This window comes from Vitis riparia, chromosome 3, assembly GCF_004353265.1.
Source record: "Vitis riparia cultivar Riparia Gloire de Montpellier isolate 1030 chromosome 3, EGFV_Vit.rip_1.0, whole genome shotgun sequence".
NCBI classification, from domain to species: Eukaryota; Viridiplantae; Streptophyta; class Magnoliopsida; order Vitales; family Vitaceae; genus Vitis; species Vitis riparia.
Window position 1 is genome coordinate 668,697 of NC_048433.1, and position 16,855 is coordinate 685,551.

At 38.7% G+C, this 16,855-nt stretch overlaps 1 protein-coding gene across 1 annotated transcript; it reads right to left on the bottom strand.

The window, feature by feature from the left end:
* Positions 1 to 9,108: 9,108 nt before the first annotated feature.
* Positions 9,109 to 9,978, bottom strand: LOC117911542 (metalloendoproteinase 5-MMP-like). The gene has a single exon (XM_034825948.1). It carries the CDS (start codon positions 9,976 to 9,978, stop codon positions 9,109 to 9,111), a length of 870 nt encoding a protein of 289 aa, XP_034681839.1.
* Between the last annotated feature and the right edge of the window lie 6,877 nt (positions 9,979 to 16,855).

Sequence of the window (16,855 nt, forward strand, 5' to 3'; positions counted from 1 at the left end):
GGAGCTGCTATGTAGGTTGACATCTAGGTTGTTATTTCTCTCTATGCCAATGGACGTACAGTTGGAATTGTTCTGGACTCTGGAGATGGTGTCAGCCACGCTGACCCCACCCATGACGGATATGCTCTCCACATGCACATGGTATCAACTCGCATGGCCACCTCCATCTCGTTATCCTCCCAACCTTCACATTCCGTCATACTCATCTTACCACCCTTCATGCTTCATGCACTCATTGCCAATTGCTTATTCCACCATCATACCCATAGCTTCACCCCTCAATATGCATGAAACCCACATTTCTCATTGCATTTCCAGTACCTATTCCACCAACCACATCTCATACCTATTACTTTCAACTTCACTCGGCCACATAACCTCACCACATTCTTATCCTATTAATCTCCATACTTCATTTAATTCATGCCTTCATCTCACCATCCTCTAAATCTTTCATCACATCATCCAATCCATTTTTCTCTCTATCCTACCCACTTACTCAACCACTCAAACCAGCATTCAAGCTGTAGGTTGCTTCAGAACTTTACTCATTTGATCTTCCATTCTACTACATGCATGGAAGAGAGGGAGGGAATGGAAATGACTGAAAATCAGAAAACAGATGTGGAAACATGGAATTTGCATCGATTGCCACGAGAATATTTATCAACCATGGATAACGATGATGATACGAAGAGGGGGATTGGCAACTACAGAATCTGAATCCGAAAATGCCATAGAAGACATCAACAACTTGAGGGATTCAAAAGCCATTCAACATCACCATGTGGGTATTTCATCAATCTCCTAAATGTTTAAAAAAGAAACAAGGATTTAGCATGAGAACTCTGCGAGTTTGTCACTTATTATAAAGACATAGCAGTCATAACTTTTCTTCCAAGTTGGTGTTAAAAACAATGGATAGGAAGAAGACTTGGAAGATGGGTATGAATGCGAAGCGGATCACGGAGTACAGGCAAAAGACGACTATTATCGATCTCTGGTAGAGTTTAAGTCTAAGAACGAGAAGAAAGAGGCTGCAGATAAATCATTGAAAGCTTTTCAGTCAGCTTCTACAACAGTAGAGGTTGATTTCTATCTCATGCATCCCATTCGACTGAGTTTAAAATCATGCCAAGGTCTTTGTTCTTTTGCTCTAGAATAGGGCGTTGGCTCAAGAAGCATGAGTAATGTTAGTATAGATGACTAGAATTATATTAATTAAGTGGAAATTGTGGGTTACAATGCCGATTTATTCAATCTGGGGAGCATCTACTATATAAACTCCACAGTACAATGTTTGCGTTCAGTTATAGAATTAGAGTAAGCTTTAATCCAATATCAATATTCTGGAAGAAGCAAAAATTTGAACCAGTCCTCTCATGTGTTGACTTGTGCATCATATTAGAGATTATAGGCATGATTTTTTTGGTAAGCCTTGATTAGTATGCCTTAATTGGTAAGCCTTGATTGGTAAGCCGTAAATTTTGGTAGGCAAATATTGTGTTTGTAATCTATACATATTTTCTTCCTTGTTTAGTTTACCTTGTTTAGGAGTTTTCCTTATTTAGGAGTCTTGATGTATTTCTTCTCTGTGTATATATATTTGCAACTGATGAGAATAAAAGACAGAAGAAAATTGTTCCAAAATCACCTAGAGTTTTTTCATGGTATCAGAGCCATTGTGAGTTAAACATACATCATCATGGCTGGTGATAGGAAGAAAGGAGATGATGGAGGGTCCAACTTTGACAGAAAAATGCTGACTCCCTATGCATTGACTTCCAACGATAATCTAGGTAATATAATTACCCAAGTTCAGTTAAAGGTGAGAACTATAATGAATGGGCGTGTGCTGTGAGTACTGCTTTGCGAGCTAAAAAGAAATATGGATTCGTGGATGAATCCATCAAACAACCAGACAACGATTCACCAGAACTTGAAGATTGGTGGACCATCAATTCAATGCTTGTCTCATGGGTGTTTAACACCATTGAGCCCACACTTCGATCAACCATATCTTACATGGAAAACGTAAAGGAACTTTGGGAAGAAATCAAACAGCAATTTTCTATTGGGAATGGTCCACATGTTCAACAATTAAAATTAGATCTTGTGAATTGCAAGCAAGAAGGGCAAGACATAGTTGTCTATTATGGTCGACTCAAGTCTCTTTGGGACGAATGAACAATTATGACTCAGTTCCAGTATGTAGTTGTACTAGGTGTAAATGTAACATTACCATTCAGTTGGAAAAGAAACGGGAAGAAGAAAGAGTTCATCAATTCTTGATGAGATTATATGAATATGGATATGGGACAGTACATTCCAATATCCTGAGCACCGAACCTTTGCTGAATCTAAATCGAGTTTACGCTATGATCGTACAACAAGAACGAGTACGGACCATGACTTGGACAAATGAAGAAAGAGGCAGTCCCATGAGTTTGCAGTGCAGGCTGGTGGTTGAAACCCAAGGGGGATGGAAAAGACAAGACCGTGATTTGCTCAAATTGCAAGCGGAAGAGACATGAAATTGATAGTTGCTTTCAACGAATTGGTTATCCAGAATGATGGGGTGACAGGCCACGTACAACCACAGGTGGGTGTAGTGGTGGGCGTGGACGTGGTGTTCAATAGGGTACAGGTGGAAGACGAGGACATGGAGAGACTGTTAGAGCCAATGCAATTCAAACGTCAGGAACTGATGGTGGGAGAAGTGTTGTGATTGATTCTGATAGAACAGGAATTAGTGGGTTGAGTGACGAACAATGGGCCACACTTCTTACCATGTTAAACTCACACAAAGATGGTGCTAATGAGAGGTTGATAGGTAAACAAAATATTTTGCCTTGGATTATTGACATAGGGGCTTCGCATCACATGACTGACCCATATGAATGTTTGAATGACTTGCGTGATATTATGCCTTGTCCGATTGGGTTTCCAAATGGAGCAGAGACCAAAGCTTTGAAAGAAGGAATTGTGACTCTTGGAGAAAAATTGAAACTACGACATGTTTTGTTTGTGTCTAAATTGAAATGCAATTTGATTTCTGTGTCGCAGCTTCTTGATGATTCCAATCTTATTGTTCAATTCACTAATAAAATTTGTGCTATACAGGACCGCAATTCGAGGATGTTGATTGGAGGGGGTGAACAACGTGGGGGGCTTTATTTTATCAAGGGAGTGGCTCCTATTCGTGCTTACAAGACAACTAGTATTGCGTCTTATGAGCTCTGGCATAGAAGAATGGGTCATCCCTCTTCTAGGGTAGTAGATTTAATTTATGAAGTTGATAGTGTTGGTAGAAATGATGGTGTGAAGAATAAGTTTTGTAATATTTGTTTTAGAGCTCAACAAACCAGAGAAATGTTTTTTTCTAGTGATAATAAAGCTAAAGAATGTTTGGACTTGATTCATTGTGATTTATGGGGAGCTTATAGGGTTCCTGCTTCTTGTGGAGGTATTTATTTCTTGACAATCATTGATGACTGTTCACGTGAGGTGTGGATATATTTGTTGAATAGAAAAGATGAAGTTGCTTATGTTCTTAAAAATTTCATCGTAATGGTAAGACGACAATTTGAAAAAGATGTGAAAATTGTTAGGAGTGATAATGGTACTGAGTTTATGTGTTTGACAAAATATTTTGCTGAATATGGAATTTTACATCAAACTTCGTGTGTCGGGACGCCACAACAGAATGGGCATGTAGAAAGAAAACATCGTCATATTCTCAATGTAGCGAGAGCCCTGCGATTTCAGGCACATTTATCTATTGAGTTTTGGGGTGAATGTGTTCTTATAGTTGGATATTTGATTAACAGGACACCATCTGTTTTATTGGATGGTAAGACACCATATGAGATCTTATACGGACAAGCCCCCTCCCATAAGCATATTCGAACTTTTGGGTATTTATGCTATGCCCATGACTAGAATCGGGATAAAGAAAAATTTGCTAATCGGAGCCAGAAATGTATTTTTGTTGGGTATCCGTTTGGAAATAAAGGTTGGCGGTTATATGACTTGGAAAGCGGCGAATATTTTGTTTCAAGAGATGTAATCTTTGTTGAAACAAAATTTCCATACTTCAACAATGTTGTCAATTCTTCCTTGACCGAGAATAGAGTCGTGAATTACTCTGCAGATGATGAGGACCCGTATATGCAGAATGGCATGGAGGAGCAACAGGCTTCTGTCTCGGATGTAGAGCATGAGATTGATGTTGAGATGGGTCATAATATGGAGATGGCTATTGATGGGAATACTGAAGTAGGAGAAAGGAGGGGGGGGGCACCGACGTGTCAAGACCTATGATGTCTAAGGAACAGTTTGGCAAGGGAAAAATGGTTAAGCAACCTTCTGTTCGGTTGAAAGACTATGTAACGCATACCATTCGAGTAAGCCCCTCAGCGATTTCATTATTCCAATCAAAATCCTCAGGTACACCCTATAATTTAGCACATTATGTGAATTGTGATAGATTTTCTGCACAACATCCGTTCTTTCTAGCAGCTATTACCACAGGTTGTGAACCAAGCACTTATCCTGAGGCAATAAAAGATGAACGTTGGAGAGAGGCAATGAGAAAGGAGATACAGGCTCTTGAAAACAATGGAACATGGGCAGTAGAAGACTTGCCTCTTGGGAAGAAAGCAATCGGGAGCAAATGGGTCTACAAGATTAAATATAATTCTGATGGAAGCATCGAGAGATGCAAGGCGCGCTTAGTGATTCTTGGAAACAAATAAGTCGAAGGCATAGATTACAATGAGACTTTTGCCCCAACAGCAAAGATGGTCACATTGCGAACGTTTCTTGCCGTTGCAGCTGCGAAGGGTTGGGAATTGCATCAAATGGATGTACATAATGCCTTCTACACAGTGAGTTAGATGAAGAGGTATATATGCAGATGCCGCCTGGTTTTGCGTCTCCAACACCAAGTAAAGTCTGTAGACGTCGAAAGTCATTATATGGTCTACGACAGGCACCCAGGTGCTGGTTTGCCAAGTTAGCAGTGACACTGACAAGTTATGGATTTAAGCAGTCGTATTATGATTACTCATTATTTACTCATGAAGCTCAACACATTCAACTTAATGTTCTTGTCTATGTTGATGATCTAATTATATTTAGAAATGATGGAATGATTGTGCAACAGTTCAAAGATTATTTGAGTCGGTGTTTTCATATGAAGGATCTAGGAAAATTAAAATATTTTTTGGGGATTGAAGTTGCGAGGAACTCATATGGTATCTTCTTATGTCAATGCAAGTATACACTGGACATCATCTCTGAGGCTGGGCTGCTGGGAGCCAAGCCGACTAGGACTCCTTTTGAAAAAACCCATAAATTAGCACTTGCTGGGAATTCTAATTTACGTGATCCTGGACAATATAGACGCTTGGTGGGTCGGCTCATCTACCTGACGATTTCCTGGCCAGAACTGTCTTATTGTATGCATATGCTTGCTCAGTTCATGCAGCAACCAAAGGATGAACATTGGGAAGCAGCTTTGAGAATTGTTCGATATTTGAAAGGCAATCCGGGACAAGGTATCCTTTTGCGTTCTGATTGCGACCTGAAACTGTATGCTTATTGTGACTCAGATTAGGCCAGTTTTCCTTTAACACGATGATCTTTGACTGGTTATTTTATTTTTTTGGGTAATTCGCCAATCTCTTGGAAGACCAAGAAGCAACATACGGTGTCTCGCTCTTCGGCTGAAACGAAATATAGGTCCATGGAAAACACAACTTGTGAATTGAAATGGTTGAAAGGATTGTTGTTTACCCTTGGTGTGATGCATTCTGACCCTATGCATTTGTACTGTGATAGTCAGGCGACTTTACACATAGCAGCTAATCCCATTTTTTCACGAACGAACAAAGCATATTGAAGTTGATTGCCACTTTGTACGTGATGATATACAAAATGGTGATATTCACACTAAGTATGTTCATACTTCCATGCAGCTCATAGACATTTTTATGAAAGCTTTGGGAAAATGATAGTTTGACTTTCTTCTTCGCAAGTTGGGCGTTCGGAATCCTCATGCACCAACTTGAGGGGGGGTATTAGAGATTATAGGCATGATTTTTTTGGTAAGCCTTGATTGGTAAGCCTTAATTGGTAAGCCGTAAATTTTGGTAGGCAAATATTGTGTTTGTAATCTGTACATATTTTCTTCCTTGTTTAGTTTAGCTTGTTTAGGAGTTTTCCTTATTTAGGAGTCTTGATGTATCTCTTCTCCGTGTATATATATTTGCAACTGGTGAGAATAAAAGACAGAAGAAAATTGTTCCAAAATCACCTAGAGTTTTTTCACATCACGTGATTTATTTAGCGAGCTTGGTAGGAACGTCAAACCTGTGGTGCACCCATGCAGACTTTTTTTGGCTTAATCAGCAAGACGGAACTAAATGCAAAGATTATGGGTTGCTTTGTCGACCACTACATGTTGTTTGGTGTCCATCTATGTTTTTGCTTCTCTCATCCTCAAGTTCATTGGAGAGACTAATTAGATTTCTGAGGCTATACTCAATTCAGTAGAAATTCCATGTGTTTGGAATAGGCTCTTACTCCACTATAGCCTTCCATCTTTGCATTGCGCATCTGAAGATTTTTATGACAGTCATATGGCGATACTGAATCAATGAACTTGCTGATCTGGTGGGGGTTACTCTTGGTCCAAAAGACAGGAATGTTGGACACCACTTTTATACACTCTTTCTCAGTGGCTTAGATCACCCGATTTTGATGAAAATCTCAATACCATGAAGGAATCTTTTGGTGTGGAACTTGTTAATAGTGAACAGAATAACAATGGGAGGAAGTGGCTCAAGAAGATTTAGCACGATTGGAGCTCTCTTCAAATCCTAGGTCCACTACCAGAATCAGTACAAGTCATTTTGGTGGAATATGGCAACCAACTCATGCGTAGCCTCTTTGAAGCCTATTATGATGTTCTTCAGGAATTCAAGAATTCTAAGCCTGAGATTGTTTCCTTCCCATGGGTCTTACTTCTGAAAATGTTGCAAAATGTTATGGGGTGGCCAGACAAGAGCAAGATCAGGCTGCTGTCGAATCTCATAGGCGTGCAGTTGTTGCAAGTGCAGTTGGCAAACTCAAAGAAGAATTAATTCCAATTTCTACTAAGATTGTGGATCCAAAAAACTGGGGAGGTGAAGCTTGTTATAATTTCTATGGATGACGATATTCGGCTTGATATAGATATGAAATCACTGGCAACGCCGAAGCCTGCACTTGCAAGGGATGGGCCTACAACTACTGGGAATGCTAGCTAGGTGAATGATGACCTATTTGAAATAAATGAGATGCTCGATGCATTTCAACACTTGAGATGAAGCACCGTGGAAAGGACTACTGGTATGGTGTGGTTCCTTTGTGCTTAGGTGAGACTATGAAAAGCAAAACCCAAGTGAGATAGAATCAGAAATTTCAAATTCAGTGATATGGTTCGGTGACCAGCTCAAGACCCCAAGCTTAAGATCCAACTCTTGCCTGATTTTGGCTTGCATGTCCACCTCTCTAAGCCCTTCTTCACAGCCCATACCTGCATGTATGACTTCAAAACTGATTTTTGAAAAATCCAGCTTTCAAATGATTCAATTCACCTTTCCTCATCACTCTTTAATGTTTAGGCTCATCAAAATTCCACTTTCAATAAAATTTTGCTGCCATTTTTCTTTCTAGCAAGCCATTTTCACATCTTCTCTAATTTTTTAAAATGATTTAAAAAAAACAAGAATTAAATTTCATAACTCCAAGTGATGGGATTTATGGGATTGATTCATGCAAAAATAAATTGGGCTTTGGTGGGGGCCCAACATCAGAAAAGCTTTATTTAAAAATAAATTGGATTGAATTGTGATATCTGATGATTTCTCACTCTATTTAGTGGCATGTGAACCATGTTTTATGTTCATTGATCGTGCACTAACCCCAATTTCTGGTAGCGCATTGTCATTTGCTGCCAAGGTACGCATCCTCTCTCATTCTGACCATCATCCATGTATGCTTTGGCTTTCAGTATGTGATCATGTTGATACCCATTGATTTCCTTATTAATTGTCATGATTGTTTCATCTCATTAGTAAAGACCCGTTTTTAGGGACTTAGACGGGTGCTACGGTCTTTACCTTACCTTCCGGATAAGTAACCTGACTCGAATCCGATCCGGTTTTTCACAAACCACATTTTCCAAATAAGGAGTCACACTTAAGGTTTTCTTTCTTATTTTGTTTACCTTTTAAAAATAAAACAAAAATCAATGGCGACTCCAAGTCATTTTCTTAGTAAATAAATCATTTTCAAATAAAAAGTGAGTTCGCCATCGAGTAGAAGCGCATGAGCAGAAATGCAGGGTCCACAATAGGTTTATTTGATGATTCAGAATATATTTTAAATTAATTTTATCAAATAATTTTAATACATAAAGTAAGAATTAAGAAATAAGTTTTAAGTTGATTTTTTTACTTTTTTTTTATGACTTATTATAAATTTTTTGCTGAATAGAAAAAATCAAAATATTTGATTTTTTCTAAATAGATAAAATAACATGCTGATTTTTCTTTACCTTTTGATGCTTAATAAAAATAAAATATTATAAAAACAAACAGTTTAATACTTAGCATTATTAAACATTAAAGTTCTATTCAGAATTAAGTAAAAACACCACCTTAATTATAATTTAATTTAAAATCAATTTAAATTATTAAGTATTAAGTTTTATCAAATAAAACCATAGTTTGAAAGAGGTTAATGATAGTTTTGTTATTTCATGGTTATACTTGTGGGGAAAGTTTGAATGAAAGATATGTTCACAATTTATGCGTGGAAAAAAGAATGAAGAAAAGTCTTTGGATGATTTACCCCAGGGTGATTGATTAATTCTAACAATGTGCTCTGTTGCTTTCATTTGACTTGTTTAAATCATATCTCTTGTAATAAGGCCTCTTTTTTTTTTTTTTTTTATTCAGATGGAGAGTACGGCAATACTTCGTCTTTTATTCTTTAATTCATTTGCAGTAGAGAAATATCTAAGATATTCCCAAGGAAGAGAAGTTGATATCCGATTGATCAGCTGTATTTACTTCTAAGGCCTTCGATATCATCCTGAGCCAATTTCTTGGTCACTCCATCACCAAAGTATGCGTACATGAGGGCCTCCTCAAATTGGCTGTGGTCAAGTCCTAGAATATGACCTGTTTCATGCGTAGCAACACTTTCCAGATCGTAAGAACCAGGAACTGCACCGACCGTCCACGAGGCTGTGTCATCTAAAGTGATGGTTGCGTCCGTATATGATGTGCTGGTACTGGCTGTACCCAGGGCTCCTCCAGGGCCATCAATGGGGCCAAACTTAACTCGGAGTACAGCACGTGATTCGTCTCGAACCCTTTCGAAGGTGAAGTTCGAAACAGCAGCCCATGCGTCGAAACCGTTTTTAATTGGTTGCTCAGGTTGGGAGCCAGGGAACACTATGTAGTGGATGTCCATCTGATCACGGGGCCATTTTATGCGCGATGTATAAGAATAATTAGGGTTGATGGTACTGTTTGAGTTTGGGGGGTGGTCCCGGAACCCACATCTTGGCCTGGACATCAGCGTGGCTGTTGGGGCGTCTAGGGTTCCTGTGGATTTCAGATGGTAGAAGGTCTGAAAGGCTTTGAGGGAAGACTCCAAGGCATCGTCGAAATCATCACTACCCATCTGGGAATAATGGGTGGAGCTCAAGTAGCCATAGCGTTGAAGGTACTGCTTCACCTTCTGGATGCCTTCCCTTTTGTCTCCCTTTTTGGATCCCTCCAGATGGTTAAAAGACCCAAAGCTCTCCAGATGCCCGAAAGGCCCGGCCCGTGAGGGGCCTGAGGAAGTTACCTGGGAAAGCAAAGGGAGGAGGAGAGAAGAAAGAATGAAGGAGAGCAGGAGAGAAACTCTAGGCGCCATGGCTGACCACTCGTGCTTTACTGCACTCCAATGAGGTGTTTTTATAATCACACCAATTAGGTGTTTTAATAATCTGTACTGTATACTGTCTTAACCTTTTCTTTCCTAATCGAATTAAGATTCTCACAACATTATTACCATATTTGGACTTGGTTGAGAATATGTATTCAATGGCAAGATTTCATTCCTTCTTCTCTTCTTCGTTGATCAAATTACCAGATCACTTTTTTTTTTTTTTTTCCTTACTGAAAAGAAAACAAAAACAGGATAATTTTGTTTTAGGAAAGAAAAGAAAAGAATAATTGACTTGCATCTTTATAAAATATATTCTACCAGAATATGAATATATATATAAATTTAATTTTTTCCTTTTTTTCTTTTTTTTTTTTCCTTTTTGTAAAAGTGGAAAAAATCTAATTTAATAAAGACCATGCAAGTGAATTGAATTTTAGAATGTAGAAAGAAATATTAACCTTTATTCCCTTCTCATCCTTAAAACAAAAATAAATAAATAAATAAAAAAAATAAAAAAAATTCAAAGAATGTTTGTACTTGGTACTAAAAGGGCAATTGTGCTTGACCATTACCATATATATATATATATTTGTTGTCTTTTCTTAGTTTTGAGAAAGAATGAAAGAAAAATGGAGTTAAGAAGAGAGTTTGGTGGAATTTGTTTTTCAATTGAATAGAAAAAATTAAAATATTTGAATTTTTTATTATGTTAAAATAATTTATTAATACCAATTAACATAATTAAGTAAACTTATTACTAATAAATTTAATTTAGTCATTTTTATTACCCATAATCTAAGGGTCTGATATTAGTTATAAGATTTATCAAGACTTGTAAAGTTTTGATGGCATCCAAGGAAGAGAAGTTGATATATCCAATTGATCATTAAGCGCTGCATTTAGCTCTAATGCCACCGATGTCATCCTGAGCCAAAGTCATGGCCACTCCAATAGTAATGGTTGCATACATGACGGCTTGCTCAACTTGGCTGTGCGCAAGTCCTAGAATATGACCTATTTCATGCGTAGCAACACTTTACAGATCGACAGAACCAGCAACTGTACCAACCGACCACGATTCTTCCTCATCGAAATGGATGAATGGTTTAGTCAATGATGTGTTGGCGTAAGCCACGGTTTCTCCAGGGCCATCAACGTGGGAAAGCGTAACTCGGAGTTTAGCACGTGATTCCTCTCGAACCTTTCGAAGGTGAAGTTCGAAACAGTAGTCCCCATGCGTCGAAACTATTTGCAATTGGTTGTTCAGGTTGGGAGCCAGGGAACATTATGTAGTGGATATGCATCTGATCACGGGGGCCATTTTACGTCTCCCGGGAAGAAAGCATAATCAGGGTTGATAGTGTTTGAGCCAAGGAGGTGGTCTGGGCCGGCCACATCTTGGCCTGGACGTCAGCGTGGCTATTGGGGCGTCTAGGGTTCCAGTGGGGTTCAGATGGTAGAAGGTAATGCACACCATCATGACAACCTGCTCTTGCTCTATTTTGAACAAAAACAAAACCCACACAATGAGCTCCCATGAGCAATATTATAATTAGATAAAAAAGTTTAAGGGTAAAAATGTCAAAATGAGGTTATAACGGTAATTTAACTTCTTTTTTTTTATGTTAATTTAACATGGGTATTTTCTTAATGATTCGTGATATAACTTTCACTTTCTAGTTATATCAATAGACATATCATCCGATTGCATGCCATGATTCCTCCAGGGCCATCAAAGGGGGTCCTAGCTCCCTAATCTTTGACTTGGAAGCTAACTCGGAGTGTAGCATGTGATTCATCTCGAACCCTTTCGAAGGTGAAGTTTGAGACACCAGCCTACTGGTTGAAACTATTTATAATTGGGTCTATTGCTGGTTTTACCAAAAGGAAGGAATAAAAGGGATAGAAAATAAAGTGAATGCACTAATTATTTGATTCTCAACCTCTCAACAGAATAAAGCCAAAAGGCTAGTTTATATGGGAGCCAGAGTAACAAACCGTAACCAACTCTTAGCTCAGAAAAAGAAAAAAAAAAACAAAGAAAGAAAAATAACAACCAAAGGGTAATAATCAAGGGTAATACCAGCCCTTATTACAAAAATGCCAATATGTTCTAATACTCCCCCTCAAGATGGAGAATGAAGATTATGAATTCCCATCTTGTCGAGGAGATATTTGAATTGTGCTGGAAATAGAGCCTCAATGAAGAGGTCGACAATTTGGTGCTGCGAGGACACGTGCATTGTCTTAAGACAACCTCCTTGTATATTCTCTCGGATAAGGTGACAATCAATTTCAATGTGCTTCGTATTTTCTTGGAAAACAGGATTAGCCGCAATATGAAGAACCACTTCATTGTCACAAAACAGTGTAGTAGGTTCTTTGCTTTGAATCCCAAAATCATGAAGAAGAGTAGTCAACCAAATTAGCTCACAAGTCACGTTGGCCATTCCTTAGTATTCTGCTTAAGTTGAAGATCGAGAAATAGTGCTATGTTTCTTAGATTTCCATGAGATTAAGGAGTCCCCAAGGAAGACTTAAAAATCACTAATAGATCTCCTCGTATCTTTGCAGGCTCTCCAATCCAAATCGGCAAAAGCCTTAAGATGAATTGATGATGTAGCAGAAAAGTAAAGACCTTGCCCTACTGTACCCTTGATATATTGTAGAATTCGATGAACTCCTTGCAGATGAGTTGATCTAGGGCTAGCCAAGTATTGATTGAGATGATTCACTGAGTAAGCTAGCCAAATCTAGTCGTGTGATTATAAGATATAAAAGCTTGCCAATTAGATGTCTATACAAGATGGATCCTCCAATAACTCTCCATCATCTTGTGAGAGATTAATGTTAGCTTCCATGGGCATGCTTGTAGGTTTGCAACCTAAAAAGTGCATAATGTCTTTGGCTAACAGAGATACCCTTTCGTGACCTGGCAACTCCAAGATCGAGGAAGTATTTGAGTTGTCCAAGATCCTTTAGCTTAAATTGACTATCAAGGAAGGTTTTCAGCTTTTCAATAGTTCTATAATCATTGCTGGCAATGACAATGTCATCAACATACACCAGCAATGCAAGGAATGACTCACCACTGCGCTTGGTAAACAATGAATGATATGAGGCTGATTGAGTAAATCCTTTGTCCAATAAAACACCAGAAAATTTAGCAAACCATTGCCTTGAAGCTTGCTTTAAGCCATAGATTGATTTGTGTGATCTACAAACATTGTTAGATGGTAGTGTCTCCCCCTCATGTGGATACCCTTGAGGCAAGCTCATGTAAACTTCATCAGTTAAATCACTATGAAGGAAAGCATTATTGACATCTAATTGAACAAGAAACCAACTGTGGATAGCAACTAAAGCCAATAAAAGTTTAACAGTTACCAATTTTTCTATAGGTGAGAAAGTATCAATGTAATCTACACTTTGTTGAGTGTACCCTTTGGTAACTAGGTGAGCTTTGTGCTGCTCAAGAAACCCATCAACTTGAAACTCGAGCTTGTACACCCATTTACATCCCATAGCCCATTTGCCAAGGGGCAAAGTTGTTAATGACCAAGTACCATTCTCCTCAAGAGCATGGAGTTCAGCTTTCATAGCCTACTGCCATTTCGGAATCATAGTAGCTTGAGTGTAAGAAGTTGGCTCAACATGAGAAGAAATGGCATGGACGAGAGCACGATGTGAGGGGGAAAGTTTGTCATAACCGAGAACACCAAAGAGTAGATATAAGGTAGATGTGGAGGCAAGTGTGGTGGAATAAAAGTGGTAGTCTTGAAGATAAGTTGGTGGTTTAGTTACACGAGTTGGCCAAGAAGTAGAAGAAACAGGGGACTCAGTGGAAGCGGCTGGATTAAAATTAGTAAAAGAAAGAAAAGGTGAACGAAAGGTGTTGGCATGGGATGATGAAAGGACACTGTCATAAAGAAAATCAGAAATGGGAGATGGCAAGTCGTTGGATTGAAAAGGAAATGATGTTTCATGAAAGATAACATCCCTAATAATATATATGGCATTAGTGGAAAGATTTAACAATTTATAACCTTTGTAACCCAGTGGATACCCAAGAAATATTGAAGGAATGGATCTAGGTGAGAGTTTGGTACAATGACATGCTAGTGTAGAACCATAACATAGACATCCAAAGACACGAAGATGACTATATGAGGGGACTCAATTGTACAAAATTTCAAATGGGGTTTTGTTGGAAAGAATGAGAGATGGAATTCTATTTATGAGATAAGTAGCAGTTAAAATGCAATCACCCCAATAAGCTAGAGGAATATTGGATTGAAACAGTAATGCTCCGGCCACATTCCAAAGGTGTTGATGCTTACGCTCTACCACAAAAATTTTGTTGAGGAGTGTCAACACATGAGTGGAATGGAAAAATCCCCTTTTTACAAAACTAATCTGAAAAAGCAAGTTTGGGTGCATTATCACTACGAACTGATTTAATGTTGGTCCCAAATTGTGTGTGAATGAGAGTATAAAATGAAGAAAAATACTATTGACATCAGATTTTGATTTCAACAAGTACACCCAAGCAAAGCGAGAATAATTATCCACAATTGTCAGAAAATATCGAAAACCATCATGTGTTGGTAAATGAAAAGCACCCCATATGTCTATATGCAACAAATCAAAGGGACATTGTGAAACAAAATTGGAAATAGGAAAGGGCAACTGCTTTTGCTTAGCCAAATGACAAATAGAGCAATGAGGTGAACGATCAACAATATGCTTGAAATTCAATATAATTTTCAACAAATTAAGTCTTACATAGGAAGGGTGGCCTAAACGAGTATGCCAAAGTCCATGATCAGTCTTAGAAACATTATTACAAAGACCTGAGGTGCGAGCTAGTGTGGGAAAAAGATTGGCTGGATCTAAAACATAGAGATTGCCATTGCCCCTACCCATCCCAATCATCTGCTCCTGCATATGGTCCTGAATAAAATAAGATTTAGACTCAAATTTGACAGAGCAACAATGAGACTGAGTGAGACCACTAATTGAATTGATGTTGAATCAAAATTATTGAACATACAAGACATTTTCAACAGTGAAATGGTTAAATAACTCGACTGATCCTATATGAGTAATAGTAACAGATTCACCAGTGGGAAGAGTAACGCTTGAAGAGAAAAAATTCTTGAACAAATCGAGGGAGCAACAGACATGGTGTGTTGCCCTAGTATCCAAAACCCAGGAATTATGATGGAATGAATTATAAGAAGAAGAGAAAGTCAATTTACTACTGAAACTAGAAACCGAGGGACCATCCTGTTGTTGTGATTCTACAATGGCAGGTGAGCTATGTTGTAGTTGTGAACTCAAAAGGGCGATTAGTTGTTGGCACTAACTAGGGGAGAGACTGTTGAGCGTCATATCTGTGGTTCCTAAGTCATCAGAGACAATAAAAGTGGCCTGATTAGCTTGGGTCTGGCCCAATTGAGTCTTGGATCTAGGCTTGTAGCCAGGTGGGTATCCATGCAATTTGTAGCAACGATCAATGGTATGACCCTGGAGTCCACAATGGCTACATTGAGGTCGCTCACGTTTTCCCTTCGGAGCTGAATTCCCAGTATGAACATTAACCAAAGCAAAACCTACATCACCCAGATGAAGAGGCTCCGAAAAAGATGAAATTCCATTGTTGATAGATCGTTGTCGTTCTTCATGGATAACCAATGCAAAAACCTTTGAGACAGGTGGAAGAGACTCCATCATTAAAATTTGACCCCTTGTCTGGGCATAGGAATCATTTAAGCCTATTAAAACTGAATCACATTCTCTTGCTGTTGATATTCTAACCATGCTTGTAAACTTCCACAATGACAAATCGGTAATGGTTGAAAGTTCTTGAGTTCTTCCCAAAGAACCCTGAATCTGGTGTAATAAGTGTTAATGTCAAGAACTCCTTGTTGAAGCGCTATAAGATGTTTCTTGAGTTGAAAAACCCGAGGAGCATTGTTATGCCGAAAACGATCGCGCAGATCGGTCCAGATCTCGGCTATTGTAGCAATATACACCAAGCTATTTGCAGTATCGTTTGAAACGGAGTTGATAATCCACGAGGCTACCATACTGTTGCAGCGATTCCAAGCATTAAAGAGGAGATTGGTTTGAGCTGCACGAGGAATGGTTCCATCAATGAAACCAATCTTGTTCTTTGTTGTTAATGCCATGGCCATAGCTCTGCTCCATGTGTTGTAATTGCTCCCAGTTAAGTGGTGTGAGATAGATGAGTTTGGGATGATCACCATTGTGAAGAAAAAAGGGCTACTCACATCCTCCATTGCTGACACTTCAGATGATCCAATCACAACTTGTTAATTGAGTTGATTACCCCGAGCCATAAAAAAAAATCAGAGAATGAGCAAAAGGAATTGCTCTGATACAATATTACTGGTTTTACCAAAAGGAAGGAATAAAAGGGAGAGAAAACAGAGTGAATGCACTAATTCTTTGATTCTCAACCTCTCAACCGAATAAAGCCAAAAGACTAGTTTATATGGGAGTCAGAGTAACAAACCGTAACCAACTCTTAGCTTAGAAAAAGAAAAAAAAAACAAAGAAAGAAAAATAACAACCAAAGGGTAATAATAATCAAGGGTAATACCAGCATGCTCTTATAGGGTCCTCAGGGTGGGAGCCATGGAAGACGATGTAGTGTATGCATCTGGTCAGGGGGCCATTTCGCGTCTCCTGGGTAGAAAGCATAATGGGTGCCTATATTGAGATGGTGATGGCCATGGGGGTTGATAGTGTTTGAGCCAGGAGGGTGGTCTGGGATGCCACATCTTGGCCTGGACATCTGCGTGCTGTCAGAGACTCAAGAATGTCTAGGATTTCG